Source organism: Talpa europaea (assembly GCF_964194135.1).
Source record: "Talpa europaea genome assembly, chromosome: 4".
Lineage (NCBI taxonomy): Eukaryota > Metazoa > Chordata > Mammalia > Eulipotyphla > Talpidae > Talpa > Talpa europaea.
This window is the reverse complement of record NC_140070.1, coordinates 68,209,527-68,226,628: the sequence shown is the minus strand read 5'-3', so window position 1 is coordinate 68,226,628 and position 17,102 is coordinate 68,209,527. Positions and strand designations below refer to the sequence as shown.

Here is a 17,102-nt window from a genome sequence, read left to right as displayed (position 1 = left end):
CTGAGTTTTGTGTCTAGTTTCGAGAAGTCAAAATCAAGACATTACCTGAAGAGATTGATTACAATTTACAGATTGATTAATAAGCAGCATAGAGGCCTAAGAACAATGAGTGGTTGGTTGTAGTTTGTTTTTTCACTAACCCATTTTCAGCACAATGTTTTATGGTATTTGTGTGTGTGTGTGGTAATGTTTTACAACACCGTATATGATTCAGAGATACAGGCTCACACTTCTTCATATATATGTTATCACACCACACCCACCACTAAGGCACCCCTAGTCCTCCACCTTAATCCATTGGGCTCCATCTCCCCTTGCTCCCTGCATATATCCCCCTCCTCTGATAGGTTCAGTTCTACAGTCAGATTTCTAATGTTAATTTTGGTTTAGTTTTGTCTGTTCTTTTGCATTTCCCCCTGTATACACACATAAGTGAAATCATCCTGTGCTTATTGTTTTCCTGCTGACTTATTTTATTTAATATTATCCTGTCCCATTCCATCCACATTTTAACAAATGGCAAAATGCATGCTGTATTTTTTTGTCTGCCCATTTAGCTGTTTGAGATTCCATATTTTTGAAAGATCTGTAGCAGTAACTTAGAATATTGAACTACTTCTATTCCAACTCATGGTGATGTAGTTGTGTTTTATTTTATTTTGACCTTTGCTGGCTTCTATAGGTGTGATAGAGGCCTGGAGGGATCCAGCCTCTGGTGTGAATGTGCTGCTGAGGAGGAAGGCTGACTCATATTTTTGACACCTCTGATATTCTTGCTCTTTTGTATTCCAGATCCAAGACTCTGGAGACTTTGTATACTTCGAATGATCAGTACAAGTCAGAGGGGTGGAGGCAGTGTCTGTACTCTGTTCTTGTTCTTTTTATGTGGTAACATCTGGTCTATGTGGAACAAACCAGTTCCTTTGAATATATTACCCCTCAGCAAACAGTATCTTCTTCCATAACATTCATCTTGCCCTCTGCAGGGTCTCTGGCTATGTGGCAGCACCCCACTGTTGAATTGGGCCTGGGGTTTCAGTATTCCAAGGAACTCTCAGTTCTTGTCTCAGTGAGGAAAGAATTCATTGTTGAGACCAGAGTTAGGCAGAGAAACAAGAGGTAAATTGACGCTTAGAGGAAAGACAGGAAAGCTCTCTGAGAAGAGGGAGGTCCCAAGTGGGTAGCCACTGAGGGGGTAAGAAGTCGGTGTGTATATAAACACAGTGGGCAAGGAGTCAGGGATCAACTGCTAGGTGATTGATTTGGTCCTGTGGGGTCTCCTAGGTTACTGAGGCCCAGTGAATCTCCCAAGTTACCTGTCTTGCTCTTCCAAAATGAGCTTCAGTCCATTGCTTTAGCATTGTGTTATTGTGTTGGTGTTCTGAACTTTCAATTTTTACTGGGCGGGGGGCACCCTGACTCCAACTGATTGCTTCTCATTCAGTTTGATAAATGGGCTTAGGATACCTGGACACTGGAGAACTTTCCTGGTCCCAACCTATTAGTTGGTTTAATAAAAGGACTCAGGACACTTGGACTTCTGTCCCCCTGATTCTAATTAACTATCTGTAACTTCCCTTCTCTTTCCCTCAGTTGAAACCTCTCGACTCTCCTCTCAACTCACCTTGTTCAATGAAGCATCTATCTCCATGAAATCCCTTCTGATATAGTCTGTGCTGGTCTTTGATGCCCACAGGCATTCCAACCTTGCCTCAGCTCACAGGACTCTGTGGTTGTACAACCCCTCTTATTAGTTACTAGGTGATCTCAGGAGCAAAAGCAGGGGCCTCCTCTGACTCTATCTGTTCCCAGAACAATCCAAATCTAAGCTGTTAAAAAGATTCATTAGCATGGTTTGATGTGATATATTAAAGATACTCAAAACTTGTATTATTAATAGTCTAGGCAAATAAAACAATTTAAAAGACAAATCAAACAATGAAATTACCTAGTCCATACTTTGAGAGCCCAAACTGTTTTATAGACTCAGAAATGCCATCAAACAAGAGGAATGAAAACTTATGGGGGAAGAGGAAAGATATGTTTGAAGTGTTACAAAATGAAATTTACCATTTTTTTAAAGATTTATTTTATTTATACATTCAAGAACTGGAGTATAGGCCAAAGGTCTAGGGGGTGGTGTGAAGATTCACCAAAGACAGAGTGGGGAGCAGATTGACTGAAACGCACTGTTGAGGCAAGCAGTGGGCAAGACAGGAGAGTTCTGCTCAGCCATGTCGGTAGTTCCCTGGCTGGGGATTGAACTTGTGCTGTAGTGGCTGCCGATAGCTTCTTTGTGTTGAGACTTAATCCCTATGCTACCAGGGAGCCCAGGTTTACTAATATTTAAATGTTCCATTATTTTCAGATCTTACCTGATTACCTTCTTGTAGGGACAATTCTGCAATTGAATTTTTTGGGGGAGGTAGAAAAATTGGGGTGTAAATCAGAGGTGTGGGGGGTGAGGGGATTCACCAGAGACAGAGTGGGGAGCAGAACAGGTGGATTCACTGAAATGCACTGCGTAGGGGAGCAGCAGGCAAGACAGGAGAGGTCTGCTGCATCATATGTGTGTTAGCCATATGTGGGCTGGGCATAGAATTCAGGTAGTGGTGATTGTTCTAAGACTTAATCCTTAGGCCACCAGGGAGGCCTTGCAGTTGAATGTTATAGCTGGTAGTCTACCCAAACAGGTAGTGTGACATACTATATTGGGATGGAGTCAAGTAAACTGTAGGCTGTGTAGTTGTTGGAAAGATTCATAAAAATCATTCTTGTGAATTGATAACTTTTTTGTTCATTCTAATCCCATTAATTCTTTTTTAAAAGATTTATTTATTTATGCATACAAGAACTGGCATACAGGCCAGAGGTGTTGGGGGTGGGGTGAGAGGATTCACCAGAGACAGGGGAACAAAACAAGTAGAATGACTGAAACACTGCTGAGGGGATCAGCAGGCAAGTCAGGAGAGGTCTGCTGTGCCATGGGGGTAGCTTACTGTCCTGGCATTTAACTCATGCTGCTGTGGCTGCAGATTGCTTCATGGGTTGCGTCTTAATCCCTTGTGTCACCAGGGAGGCCCCTAATCCCATTAGTTCTATGTAAAGATGTTTGGTCAAGCAATTTTCAGTTCAAGCATTTAGAAATCAAAGGAGAAGATGAATTTTCCCATTGGGCATTGAAATCCACATTCCTTGGCCAATGCAGAGTTTAGTTTATATTACCTTTTCTCTCTCCAATTCCCAAGAAAGACATCACCTGTACATCACTCTCAAACTCAGCTCTTCTCTTTTGGTCTTCCTCTTGTCACTGACAATCTGCTCATAAAGGAGCTGTTTTTACTGAGCTGTTGGGTATGAATTGCTCTTCTTAGGACAGGCTTCATCAAATTTAGCCTCAGTATTTGGACCTTTCTAAGTTCTTTGTAAAGAAAGTAGAGAAGAATTTTCTGCAGGAGAAATTTTCGGGTTGGAGAAATCAATATTCACTAAACAATATAGGAGGGAGGGAATGAAAAGAACACACGTGTACACACACACACACACCCACAGCAATATAGAAAAGAAACCTAGACAGAGAAGAAATCTAGTCAAACTTGATTTGTTTGCTTCTAAGTATTTTTTATTTTTCACAATAATCCTATGGGATAAATACAATTGTTAATCCAGTAGTAGGTGGCAGAACCAGGACTTGAACTCAAATTATTTTATTACAAGGCCCTCATTCAGAATTCTTTATTACTGTAACATGAAAAAGATGTACTAGTATTTCTGTCACACTCAATGTACAGGCATGTCATGGGGATTATAATTTTGAAGTCTGATAAAGATATTGGTTATTCATAGCTCTAAAAAATGTATAGCATATCTAGTAAATGCCAGATTCTGTGTAAGCTATTATAATAATGACTTTTCATTGCTGTTGCTCATATTTTCTAACTTTCTTTTTCCTGTTCAAATAGGGAGTTATGATGGAGAAATTGTTCTATGGAACAATAGCACAGAAAATGCTTACTATGTACTTCACCCTGATTACCAAATGTTGATAAAATCAAGATTGGGTGAGTACAAGTTTAACACTGTAAAAATGTGACTGATTCAGACCATAGTAGTTGTTTATGTATGTACCTGATAGAACTTCTTCCTAAATTGTATACAATGGGCTATGAGTGCAAAGTATTAGTGATTTCATTGTCTTATCAAAGTGACTAAAAAGAACCCTGAGATTTACTTGGTTTAACAAATTCTCCATGGCATGTGGTTTCTTCTCCTCAGGAGAAATATTCAAGAATTCACCATTTCCAAATTACTGATGGCAGGAAGCAGTCATCTCATCTTTATCTAGTTTGGCTTTTTCCAGTAAACTACTCCCTGGTAGAAATATGTGAACTTGTATTTACTTGCTAAGCTGCTCGGGTTCAATCTAGTGCTTATATTAAATATTATGCCAAGTGGAATCTTTAAATTATTTCTTGCTGTAGTTACCTTTGAAGAGTATTATTAGATGGAAGTATATTGTGTTTTATGGGAGTTTAGCAGAGCACATGAATATTTTATACTTAAGCAAAATGTCTTGAGAATTTCCTTTCACATTTTATTTTAGTTTCCTTAGGTACTAAAGATTTTTCCTTAGTCTCATTTATTTGGGTAATGAATATGTCATTCTTCATGGCCCAGTGAGATTCTGTTGTCTCAATTGGATAAACTCATAAAGGCTGAATTGTACTCTAGAAAGGACTGGTTATTATGTATAGATTGGTGTGTGTGTGTGTGTGTGTGTGCGTGTGTGTGTGTGAAAAGCTAGGGAGTCATTTGTTTAAAAGTAAAAAAATAAAATAAAATTAAGAAATTTGGAGCTTACTTGGCTTCCGACACAAAGCTCTGATCTGCTTTATGTACCAACAGCTAGTCATTAGGGTTCACCTGAACCCTCCATAGAAAGGGTGAATTTCTGCCTCCTGAGGAATTCTGTCTTCAGGAGAGTGCCACCTTGATCTTACAGCAAACTTAATGGTGACAATGATTAAATACACAGAGAGTTAGCTAAGAAATAAAGTCAAATTTCTAAAAATACAAGAAAGTCTTTGCTATAGATGTCTTTCATGGAAATATTCCAGATACCCTTGCATAGATTTCTCATCACTATGTGTAGACTATTCATAGATTCCAAGATAAGTATCCCCAGTTTTTATAAGTGGACTTAGAAGTGATATCACTAGATTGTTGAAATGCTACTTAAGAATGTCCTCTCCCTCCGGGGTGGCGCAGTGGGTTAAGTGCAGTGCTGTGGAGCTGTCTGCAGCCTCCACACTGCGGGTTCGATTTACAGGCTGGCCAGGGAGATCCTCACATGGCGCAGCAGACCTCTCCTGTAGCGCTCGCTGCTCCCCTCAGCAGTGCTTTTTGTCTGCCTCTTCTGTTCCCCACTGTATCTCTGGTGAATCTTCTCATCCTCTCGCGCCTCTGGCCTGTACCCCAGCCCTTGTATAAAAATAAATAAAATCTTTAAAAAAAAAAAAGAATGTCCTCTCCAGGGTAACTCACAAACAAATAATATTGCTGAAAATCAATCATTTGGATATATTAAAATAGGCATTATATATCACAGTCATAAAATTATTTGAAGATTAATATTGATTGTTAATAATATTAAAATACCATATGAGAAGCACATTTGTCTTCAACATAACAGTCTTTAGGACGTTAACAATGACTACAAAATGAAGTCCTTATTAGTTCACATGAAGAGAAAACAGTAAGTGTACTTGGAATATGCAAGACAAGACTGGAATCAAACAATCCTTCAAGTTGGGGTTGAAGAAGTGAATAGCAGAATGCTCAATAGATGTTGACTAAAAGCCTATTGTGAGACTTGATGGAGTCATCTGAAATGTGATGTGCTGTTTTTCAGAGACAGTCCTTTGAAAAGCAGGTTTCTCTATTCATTAAAACACCTGTTTTTTTCTTTATCACAGATACAGAACCTCAAAAGTGTCTCAGTGCTGGGAGGAGCTTTTCCACCTCTCCTGCTGTGGACCAGACTACCCTGGGAGCCTGTTCTACTGAGTCTAACATTGAGTGCAATAATGCTGTTATGAGGCTTTGCTTCCTAAAAGCAAGAAAAAACATTGACATAACAGGTAAAATATATATATTTATATATAATATATTTATAATATAATATACAATATATTATATTATAAATATATAAAATTTTATAAATATATTATATATTTTATATATTTATATATTTACATTTATATATTTATATTTAACTGTAGACATCTTTGAAATTTTGTGGATTATTGGGAAAAGGATCAATATAGGAAGCTGAATCTATTCCTATGTAGGTCTCATAAAGTTCAACTCTGTCTAGTCTGTCAGCACAGGTCATACAAAGTCATGGGCCACAGTGGACTAGGTTAGGTTTCTGGAGGACTGGTCTTGGAGCAAGAGCCAGCCTAGGTCCTCTCAGCAATCTACATACTGCTGTATATCTTAACATCAGGGTGAGAAGAACTCTGGTCAACTATTTGATAATGGCAATGATTGGAATTGCTATTCTAACCATAGAATTTTTAAAAGGTCTGATAAGGTAGAGGACATAGCAAGAAATATACTCCAACTATATCTACATGTGGTGTAAGTCTGTGACTAACTGTAGTGCCTCTGACAGGAGAAAAGGGTGAGAAACTTGGAGATTGGGGGCAAAACCATAATTCAAAATAACTGTTTATATGAGGATGAGAGAGCTGCCTGCTGTCATTCATTCATTCATTCATTCATTCATTCATTCATAGTACTTCAAGTATATTTACCACCTGGGTGAACTCTGCAGAATAAATCAGTGTCCTGGTAACAGTTTCTGCTGGAATGACTGCTAACACTGGTGCTACCATGTGATTTAATGAAGTTATAATTATGTATAGAATGTAGTTATAATTATATAGAGATATAACCATGTGCTTAATTTCCCTCTATTTGCAATACCTATTTTAGCATGATATTGAAGCAGTCTGTATCATCCCCAAATAAAAAATCTGCTTTTGAGGATAATGATTTATGAGCTTTCATTAAAAAAATACATTATACGAAGTAGTTTTTCTTAACTTTAGAGGCTTGATATATTACATGTTTGGGGCCTCCCCTGGTGGCGCAGCGCTTGAAAGCTGGGCTGTGAGGCTGCCCGCAGCCTCTGCAGTGCCGGTTTGTTCCCCAGCCGCCGGCGAGGGTCTCACACACACACACACACACACACACACAAAAAAAAAAAAGATATTACATGTTTGAAAGAAGAAAGAAACTTATTAGGACCATGTTTTCTAAATTCACTTTTCTATATTTTATTTGCAGTAGGAAAATCTACATGATTTTTATATAAAATTCTCAACATTAAGAATCAAATGTTACACCATGTAGTTTTAGAAACATCATGGGGTATTTAGCATAAACTTTGAAAGATAGACTTTAAAACTTTTCATTTTCTGGAACTCATAATATGAACTCATAATATGAACTATTATCTCTTTTCAACACTAATTCTTCTTAATATTATCAGTATTCCCAAACTGTTTCCACTGAAATGGCTGCATGCCATTATTTCTACTTTAAGCTGATATGCTTGCTAATCGGCAGCACATTTGTGAAGTAAATTGGAAGTCATCTACAGATTTATCAAATAATAATAGGAACGTTACCAAAGAATAATAATTCAGGTAAAGTGCTGCTACAAAGCACATAAAAATGGAAAATTAAAAGGTTAGTTCTAGGGCTAGGAACCAAACATTGTATCATAAGGGCTTACAATTGAATACTTGATGAAAATTTCAAAGTTTACAAATACAATTCCAAGCATGCTGTTATATGGAGAAATCAATAAATATGCTGCTATAACTACATATATGTATCCAGACCTGTGCATGAAGAGTTTTACTTCTTTGGTATATGTATATAATGGATTTTAAAGAAAGATAGTTTTATATAAATAGAATAGTGTAATGTAATGTAATGTTGAAATTGATATTTCATAAGTTTATTTGGAATAAAAATTAATTAAGGAATCCAATAACATCAAAATAATGGAGAAAAGAAAACTAAACTTAATAGAAAATCTTATATATTCTATCACATTTAATATTCAACATAAAGCAGTGAGGCTTTCATACATTTACCTCCAATTTACATTTGAGAGAATCAAAGTGCTACCCACCTATCCAACAGCTGTGTGCTTTCCTCTGGGCAAGCCACTCCTGGTGTAGTCACAGTTTCCTAATTGGGTGTTCTCTTCCATGTTAGGAGGAGCTAATCTGGTGTCATGTGGAGGATCTGGGTATGTTCGATTTTGGAATACATACAAGAAACAACTTTTGGCTGAATTTTTGGCTCATAGTGGAGTTGGAGCTATTATCATGTCGACAGATAAATTGAACCGATACCTTGCTACCGGAGATGCTGATGGACAGTTGAAAATCTGGACTATAGAAGTAAATTTAAAAAAATTCTGCATTCTTTGTTTTTCTTTTGATTGTCTTTTTGTTGAAGATAACTATGAATCTAATCTTATCTATTTCCTAAATAAAGGAAGAAATGTTCAGTCATTGTATTTTAAAGAAAACATGGCCCTTTATTGAGTAGAACCTTCTTTTAAATAATTTATGAGAGAGAATAGATTTTTCTCAATATTGAACATATAGTCAAGCCAATCATGCAATTAAGAATGAAATATTGTCAGTAAAGTACTACAGCATTATTTGAACATAAATAATTGGATATACTCTATTTGAAATGATACTGCAAGCACACGTTAAATTGAACACTAGTCTTGCTTCTAATAATACTGTCATCCTGAGTTAGTTGGGGATTTTTGTGTCACTGCTTGCTTGCTCAATTTTTTAGTAATATTATGAAGTTGTTTAACATGTAACTACCTATCATCGATAATGTTCATCTATATCAAATAACTATGTCCATTTTTTTCTATCCACCCTTTTCTCCCTCTTTCTTTTTACTTCTTAAATTACTCAAAGTAGTTAGAAATATTTTTTTATTGTTAATATCATGAGGTAGTCTTTTGAAATTGGATCATAAAGTATTGTCCTCAAATGTACCTTGTTCCATTTTCATATCAGACTTAAAAATCATTATGGCATTGCAATAATTTAATATTTGGACTTCTTAGAATTCTGCTGTTTCTTTTCATTCAGGAATATTGTCTTAATCCTTGCCAGAGCAAAATTACACAGGCCCCAATAATGATAAAATCATTCCAACCTCATGAAGAGCAGATAAGTTCCTTGGAGATGTGTGAGCCCAGTGGCCGCGTACTGGTCATCTCCGCCTCTGCAGACTGCAGTGTTTGTGTGACTGATGTCTACAGTGCTCCCGTCTGCATCTTTGGTCAGGTAGAAATATTACTTCTTCATTATTCTAGTATTTACTTGAAATTTAATATGAACTTGTACTGATTTCCATTGGAATCTCATGAACTATGGATGCTTATTAGTCATGAAAGAACTGACCCCCAATTCTGAAGCTTCAGCTCCAGGCATCTCTTGCCCTGTTTAAAATTAACATGGCAGTTTCATCAAGAGGAGGACATTGAAAACATGAACTCTGTGTAGTCCAAAATATTCCAGGATCTCCAAAAAAATCTTTTCCTTTAAACTCAGTAAATTCCATTTCAAAATTTAGTAAAAGTACAAGATGGATGAAATTATGATATTATTATTAATATCATAATATGATCATCATGCAATAAGGTAATAATCAAATATACAAAATGTTGGATTAAAAACAAACCTTCCTATGCATTATGTGGTTTACTTCTGCCAAAATAATAATAATTAACATTTGTTGAATATTTCCTGGAAGCTTGAGACCCTGTTCTCAAGGTCTCTTCATGAATTATCTCACTAAATCTTCATCATTACCCATCCCACTAGGAAGGAACTCCCATTATTCCTGATTTACAGTTGAGGAAACAAAGGCACAGAGAGTTTGAATAAACTGCTGTGTGCATTAAAGTTAGTAAGTGATAGAGGTTGGCTTTTAAGTCAATCTGGCTAATTTCAAAACACATGCTTTTAGGTTCTGCTTTCCACAAACTAAGCTCTGATTTACTCCTGGGTATGATAATAAGTGGAAGTGGTGGTATGGAAGGAAGAAAATAATTGTTCTCTCACATTTCTTCCCTCTTTCACTATTGTCCTCTCTGAAACTCTGCTCCTATTCCTTTTGTGCTTTGGGAGAATAAATAACAATCTGATGTGTTTCCACCGATACTGTTGAAACATGGTGGTGTGAGGTCGCGCTGAAACTTCATTTGCTGTCTGGCTAGTCAAGTTGGTTCTATTCAGCAGAGTTCAGAGTTTTTCTGAGATTACAGTAATTCTCTTCGTGTTGGGAGACAACATCTGTTGTTGCTCTATTTGTGAAGTCAGTTTGATGATGTCAACCTGTGCTAAAAGAATCCTTTATGTTGCAGAGGGTGATGGTAAATCAGAACACAATCTGGGGAGATGGGCCCACAATTGACTTCAGCCCCCCCCCAAACTGCTTGAAAATAAGTTGGAAACTATTTTTTTTTTTTCAGAGATGGGATACTTTTAGTAAGTAAAGTCTGAAAAAGCTGGAGACAGCTGGGCTTTCTAGTCCCTTCTGCTTGAGTTTTCCTTTTTTTTTTTTTTTTTTTGGAGGACTCAGTTTTTTCAGGCTGTCTTGAATATGGGTACTGATGTCCAAGGGGTAAAAGGGGGATGAGGGAGGGAGAAGGAAAGAAACTAAATTAGCAGACACCAGAAAATAGCAATAGTGAATGTCCTTCCTTTAATGTTTACAGAGACATCCTTTTACAGAACAATATGGGAGACAGATAGAAATACATAGATAAAGACAAGAGCCTGATGCAGCAGGCAGAATAAAGCTAAGGCAGAAGAGTTTAAATAACTTACCCAAAACCATGCAAGTCAAGTGTACGCAGTCTGTCTCCAGAGCCTTAGTCCTTATCTCATTTTTAAAATAAAAAAATTGTGTATATTAGAAATAAAAGAATCCAGTTGGTAAATAAAACTAAGGTCAGGACAATTTTTACTGAACTAACTTGATTTGTAGAGTGTGGTGACTTCTTTTCTACATTTAAATGTGGCATTTGTCATTTAGTTGAATTGACTTTGGTTAGGCAGTTATAAAAACAGGAGGAAAAACATTATAACGTATTTTAATTTCCTGTATTCAGATGTAATTTTCCAATATCATGCAGTGTGATGTGTATTAATAACTTAGTACACTGTGTTTCTATGTATTTCATAAAAAAAGTTTTCCCCCCAAGAAGTGTGAAGCACTTTTAAAGCATAGGTATTGATTTGAGATTGGATTTAAGTCAGATTTTAAAAAGTAGTATGATATATCTATTTCTAGAGTTGGAGAAATAAGAGTGGGGATGATTTATCTGTGGAAATATGTTTATTCCAGGAAGCAATCAGATGACTATGTATAAGAAGGAATTAGTTGGTGCATGTGCTTCTTCAGTTGTCCCTCCTCTGGCAGTAATCATAGGTGGACTGGTCAGTGCCTGTGTGCTGGCACCTCACAGAGCGGATGTCCAGTGACTTTGATAAGCCAATTTACCCAGTGTCTAAAATTACATTTAATATTTGCCTTGGGTGAATCCCAAATGTCTCCTTTAGACTCAGGTACCCAAAATGAATCAGTTAAAACCTACCCTTGCAGGGGCCTCACCGGTGGCACAGTGGTTGAGCGCTGGGCTGTGAAGCTGCCCGCAGCCTCTACAGCGCCAGTTCAATCCCTGGCCACCAGCGAGGGTCCCACATGGCACACAGACCTCTCCTGCCGCCCGCTGCTCCCCTCAGCAGTGTATTTGGTCAGTCTGCCTGTTCTGCTCCTCGCTTTGGCTCTGGTGAATCCTCTCACCCTCCAGTGCTTCTGACTGTACCGAGTGCTTGTATGAATAAATAAATAAATCTTTAAAAAAAAAAAAAAAACCTACCCTTGCAACATCCAATCCAATCTATCAACCAACCAACCAAGAAACAAATAAATAAATAAATGTGATGTAACTGCCCATGTTTAAACATCAAGATATTTCACTTAAGATCCAGATATTTTACTTTTCTTAAAAACAACATCCCTGAGAATAATGGTAGAATGCATTCTTTTTAATTGAGTATAGTTCCTACCTTTCTCTTTTGCCTATGAAAACAGATTGGTTTTCATTTGCCATTTTTTATATTATCTCAACCTGGATTCATTCATAGACACTACCTTCCTGGTCCCTATTGATATTTTCATTTGCAAAAATTTTTGATAAGGTTATCAAGGTTTTCAGTTTGTAACCCAGTCAGGTATTTTAAGGAAGCCTCATGTTCCCCTCATATCATATAGACTGTGTTCTCTAGTGCATTCTTGTACATTTGATGTGAATCAATTTAAGACCAAGAAATACATTTGAATTTAAAATATAAAATGGATTGTCAATAGAGAACACGGCACGTTAAGATGGACACATGTTAAGACAAGATCTATGACAAATATAATGTAACATAATTTCTGGGAAATATATTCAGTAATTGAACTGATTTTGAGAATTTTTAGAAAATAAAATACAAAGGAAATATTGTATGAAACATTAGATCTGATAATTCTTCAACAAAAGCTTTTGTTTTTCTATTTGGTAAACATAAGCCTTCTATTCATGATATTAAAATGATGTCAATTTTTTTTTTGTATTTCATTATTATCTCCAGATATTTTGCTGTTGCTTTCTTATGACACATTATTTTCCACATTTGTTACAATTATAGGTGTATGTCTCATCTCTCCCTACAAGACGGTAAGCTCCTTGAAGACAGGGACCATGTTATTATCTTGTTTTGTTTGTCCCCAGGACTTCAATTGGTAGTCTAGCATGTGGTAGATCTACATAAATGTGTGTTAAGGAAAAGAAATTCCATTAAAATAAAATAAATCTCTTTATATTTTTTTAGGCGCAACTTTGGCAAATTGATAGCTGTTTTTCCTTTCCGAAAAGAGATACTAATTTGATGGAAACTGAGATTCAGGATGATGGTATAAGGGACATTCCTTTACTTTCTAAGGAGGAATCATGTTTAGATTCAACAGAACAGTCTTTACTTGATAAGACAAACCAAGATGATTCAACATACAAGTAAGTGACTTTAAGTGTTTTTTTTTTTTAATAGAGGCATTTTTATTTATTTATTTATTTTGTTTGTTTGTTTGCTTTGTTTATACATGCACTGGGTACAGTCAGAAGCGTGGGAGGGTGAGAGAATTCACCAGAGCCAGAGCCGGGAGCAGAGCAGGCAGAAGGACCGAAGTACACTGCTGAGGGGAGCAGCGGGCGGCAGGAGAGGTCTGCGCGCCATGTGGGACCCTCCTCCGGTGGCCGGGGAGCAGCTGGGGATCGAACCGGCGCTGCAGAGGCCGCGGGCAGCTTCGCAACCCAACGCTCAACCGCTGCGCCACCGGGGAGGTCCGATTTTAAGTGTTACCTAGATTTCAATGGAAGTCTACATAAGACCCAGGGCAGAATGGTCCAAACATACATCTATGCTCTACGTTATATCCACTTACTACTCAAGATTTCTCAAAAAATTGTAGGAGATTGGTAGTGGCATGTGTGTGTGGCTGGGAGTAGAGAGAGAGTGGTGGTGGTGGGGCTTATGTTCTTAAGGTCAGTTTTTGCCTCCGTTGAATTTGTGATTTCTGTTTAACATTTACTTGTATTTTTTTTTTTAAAATAAATTTATTTATTTTTAAAGTATGTCCTAGTCTTTTGTTTATGCTCCATCATCAACCTAATTGTGTAAATTATTCCCTTCCCTCAAAAACAATGTATGTATGTACAGATCTTGATCAGTCATCTATAGATTTAATTTAGAATGAAAGTATTATTCTTGATTTTTGGTAAGGTACAGAATGGGATTACATAACAGAAGTTCAAATAACCTAATTTTGATTATTGAAAATCCTTCTCTTTTTAATGATTCTAGCCTTTCCTTCATGTTCAGCCATTTTCTCCATATCTGCTAGATCTGCTAGATCTGCTAGATCCCATTCTTAAATTCCTCTTACTCTTTAATGCAAGGCAATTTTTTAAAAAGATTTATATTTTATTTATTATACGAGTGCTGGAGTATAGGCCAGATGCGTGGAAGGGTGAGAGGATTCACCAGAGACAGAGTGGGGAACAGAAGAGGCAGATTCACGAAACACAATGCTGAGGGGAGCAGCAGGTGAGACAGGAGAGGGCTGCCGGGCCATGTGGGATTCTCGCCGGCTGGCGGGGATCGAACCAGTGATGCAGAGGCTGTGGACAGCTTCACATATACTACCACACCAGCTGCTCCATGATTCCTCCCTCTCTCACACTCAGTTGGGTTGCCCAAATCATGTTTTCTTTCCTCATGTAGACTACTTAGGTATTTAATGAATCAATAGTTTATTGTGTTTATTATTAACATACAAATAAACTATTGTCTGTCTAATGGTTATCCCAGAGCACATACATTAAGCTCTTTAGTCTATGTAACTAGAAGTTAGACCTGAGGGGGAAATTGCCTCCTTTACTATGGTAGTGGGATTCAATTCACACCTACAATTTTCTCCAATATAATATTTACTTTCTTTTTTTTAAAGATTTATTTATTTATTTATACAAGAACCGGGGTACAGGCCAGATGCGCAGGAGGGTGAGAGGATTCACCAGAGACAGAGTGGGGAACAGAACAGGCAGACTGACGAAATACTCTGCTGAGGGGAGCAGTGGGTGAGACAGGAGAGGTCTGCTGAGCCATGTGGGACCCTCACCAGCTAGTTGGGATGAACCAGCATTGCAGAGGCTGCAGAGAGCTTCACAGTGCGGCCCTCAACCACCTGCGCCACCAGGGGAAACCCAATATAATCCTTTCTTATAAAACCTGCGTTTGTTTGCATCCTAGAGTGGTGGTTCACCTTGTTGTCACAAGATCAATTTTGGAGAAACTTCCTTGGCAAAGTGATCCTGCACAAGTAATCTAGAACCTCACCTTGTAATGTGGGAATACTTCTTACTTCTTAATTAATTATTCTGCTTTCAGACCTCTGTTGACAGGGTGATAGAAGAAAAAAATTCACCTTTAAATTGTCTGTTACACTAAATTGCACTTTGGTATTTGTCCTTCCATTTCTTGAATTATGGCTTGCTGAAATGTCAAGTGGCATTTTGCTTTCAGAAGAAGGATATTTTTAATTTAGAAATATAGAATGACCAGTCCTGTACAATAATAAAGTTCTAGGAATAGAATGTCTCCACCCAACTACCCAACTCAATTTTACACATCAGGAAATAAAGTTACCCGTGGGTGACACAGATAGATTGTTTCTCTTCCTGCCTACTTCTACAGGTGGAGGCAAGTGTTAGAGATTCTTATTTAAGAATATTTCAACCAAAATACTAATTTCCCATTCTGTATGACAGTATCAGTTATTATTTTAACTCATCTTTTTCTTAGATTCAGAAATCAACTATTTTAACCATTTACTTCTTTCCTTAATTTTAGCTCTTCTTATTTCTTTATTTGAAAATTAATGCTGATATGTAGGTTCTTAAATTTGCAGATATCTCTTAAATCTAGACTTTTGTACTCTGCCATAATATATAAGACTAAAACAGAGTGATTCCTCATCTTGCTATATGTTCTGCAGTCCTCGGAGCAGGTTTCCATCAAAGAAACAAAATTGTGTCCACTATACTACATCTTTTCAAATGGCAATCGATCACAAAATACCTCTTTAAAATTTCTGCCTTATTTAATTCAGATGATTGTATTGAAAGTAATTTTTTTATTTTTGAGGTAATATTGGTTTGTAGCATTGTATATGATTCAGAGGTATAAGATATTTAAGGTTTTGTAAAAATGAGATATTATGGAATAATGATATTTAAGAATTATGAGCTAATTGAAAGAAAATATTTAAAAAATGTGTCCTCAGAATTGCCCTGTCTGGCACATCCCTCACATTTCCCATGAGTTTGACAAGGAATCCCATGGGGGAAACATACAAGGGCTACTATAGTTGTCAACAGTAAAATGTCTTTCATGGCTTCTGTTGAATGCTGATGGATGACACATTATTTTTCCCAAAATAATATTACTCTGAAGAATGAATCCTTTTCTTAATTACATTAATAGATTCAAGGAGAGAATCAAGCCAATTGTTGACCATATGCAGAAACATGAGTGAAAAATATATACTTATTTATTTAAAGAATTTAAAGAGATCAAAGGAAGAAAAATGCATTTGTTGCTGGAGATGGGAAACACAGTAAGAAAGATGGAGAAGCAAGACAAATAGCCGATAGAAAATTAAAGAAGCAGGAAAAATGATTTAAATTTATGATTTAAATATTTTATGATTTTAAATATTTAAATAAATGATTTAAAATTATGATACAGGGGAATCAATTTTTCCCCTCCTTAGGTTTTACAAAAATCATATTACCATTAGAAAGTCAAAAAAAACAAAACAAAACAAAACAAAACAGAAGAAACAAAATGAAAGGATAAAATGGGAAACAAAAACCACAGATGAGATGCATTTTTCTTCATTTATAGCAAAATGTAGCTTCAGATTCACACAAAATTATTTTTTTTAGAAAAATTATCTACAAAACATAGACAATATTCAGAAAATATTTCTTTTTTCAATTTAATACTTTTATTGAGGTAATATTACATTCTAGAATTATATAAAGTTCAGGTATATATAAATTATATAAATTCCATTGACAATCAACATATGCACATAATATATTAAGTTCACCAGTAAAATTCCAGTTTCACCCTTCAAATAATATATGTCCATTAGGGGGAAATTTGAAACTAAAAATAATCAAGGAGTAAAAGATTAAAACTATTGCTAACACTTAACATTTTACTCTTGTGGCCTTATTTTAGGTATACTTAAACAAATAGAAACAAGTACATTGTACAAAAATGAGGACTTTCAACACATAGTCTATAATCTGTTTTTAATCACTCAGAAAAACATGCAACTACTACCTTTCCATATTAATTAATGGG

The 17,102-nt window shown here is 36.4% G+C and overlaps 1 protein-coding gene across 1 annotated transcript in view; it reads left to right on the top strand.

Annotated features, from left to right (window-relative positions):
* Nucleotides 1–17,102, top strand: part of WDR49 (WD repeat domain 49) — a gene marked incomplete at its 5' end in the record, with an annotated part of 188,426 nt that overhangs the window by 135,275 nt on the left and 36,049 nt on the right. Inside the window, 5 exons of the mRNA XM_084232625.1 lie at nt 3,963–4,061; nt 5,976–6,140; nt 8,296–8,483; nt 9,204–9,401; nt 13,002–13,183. Coding sequence (XP_084088751.1) covers nt 3,963–4,061; nt 5,976–6,140; nt 8,296–8,483; nt 9,204–9,401; nt 13,002–13,183 — 832 coding nt within the window. The remainder of the gene's footprint in view (nt 1–3,962; nt 4,062–5,975; nt 6,141–8,295; nt 8,484–9,203; nt 9,402–13,001; nt 13,184–17,102) is intronic.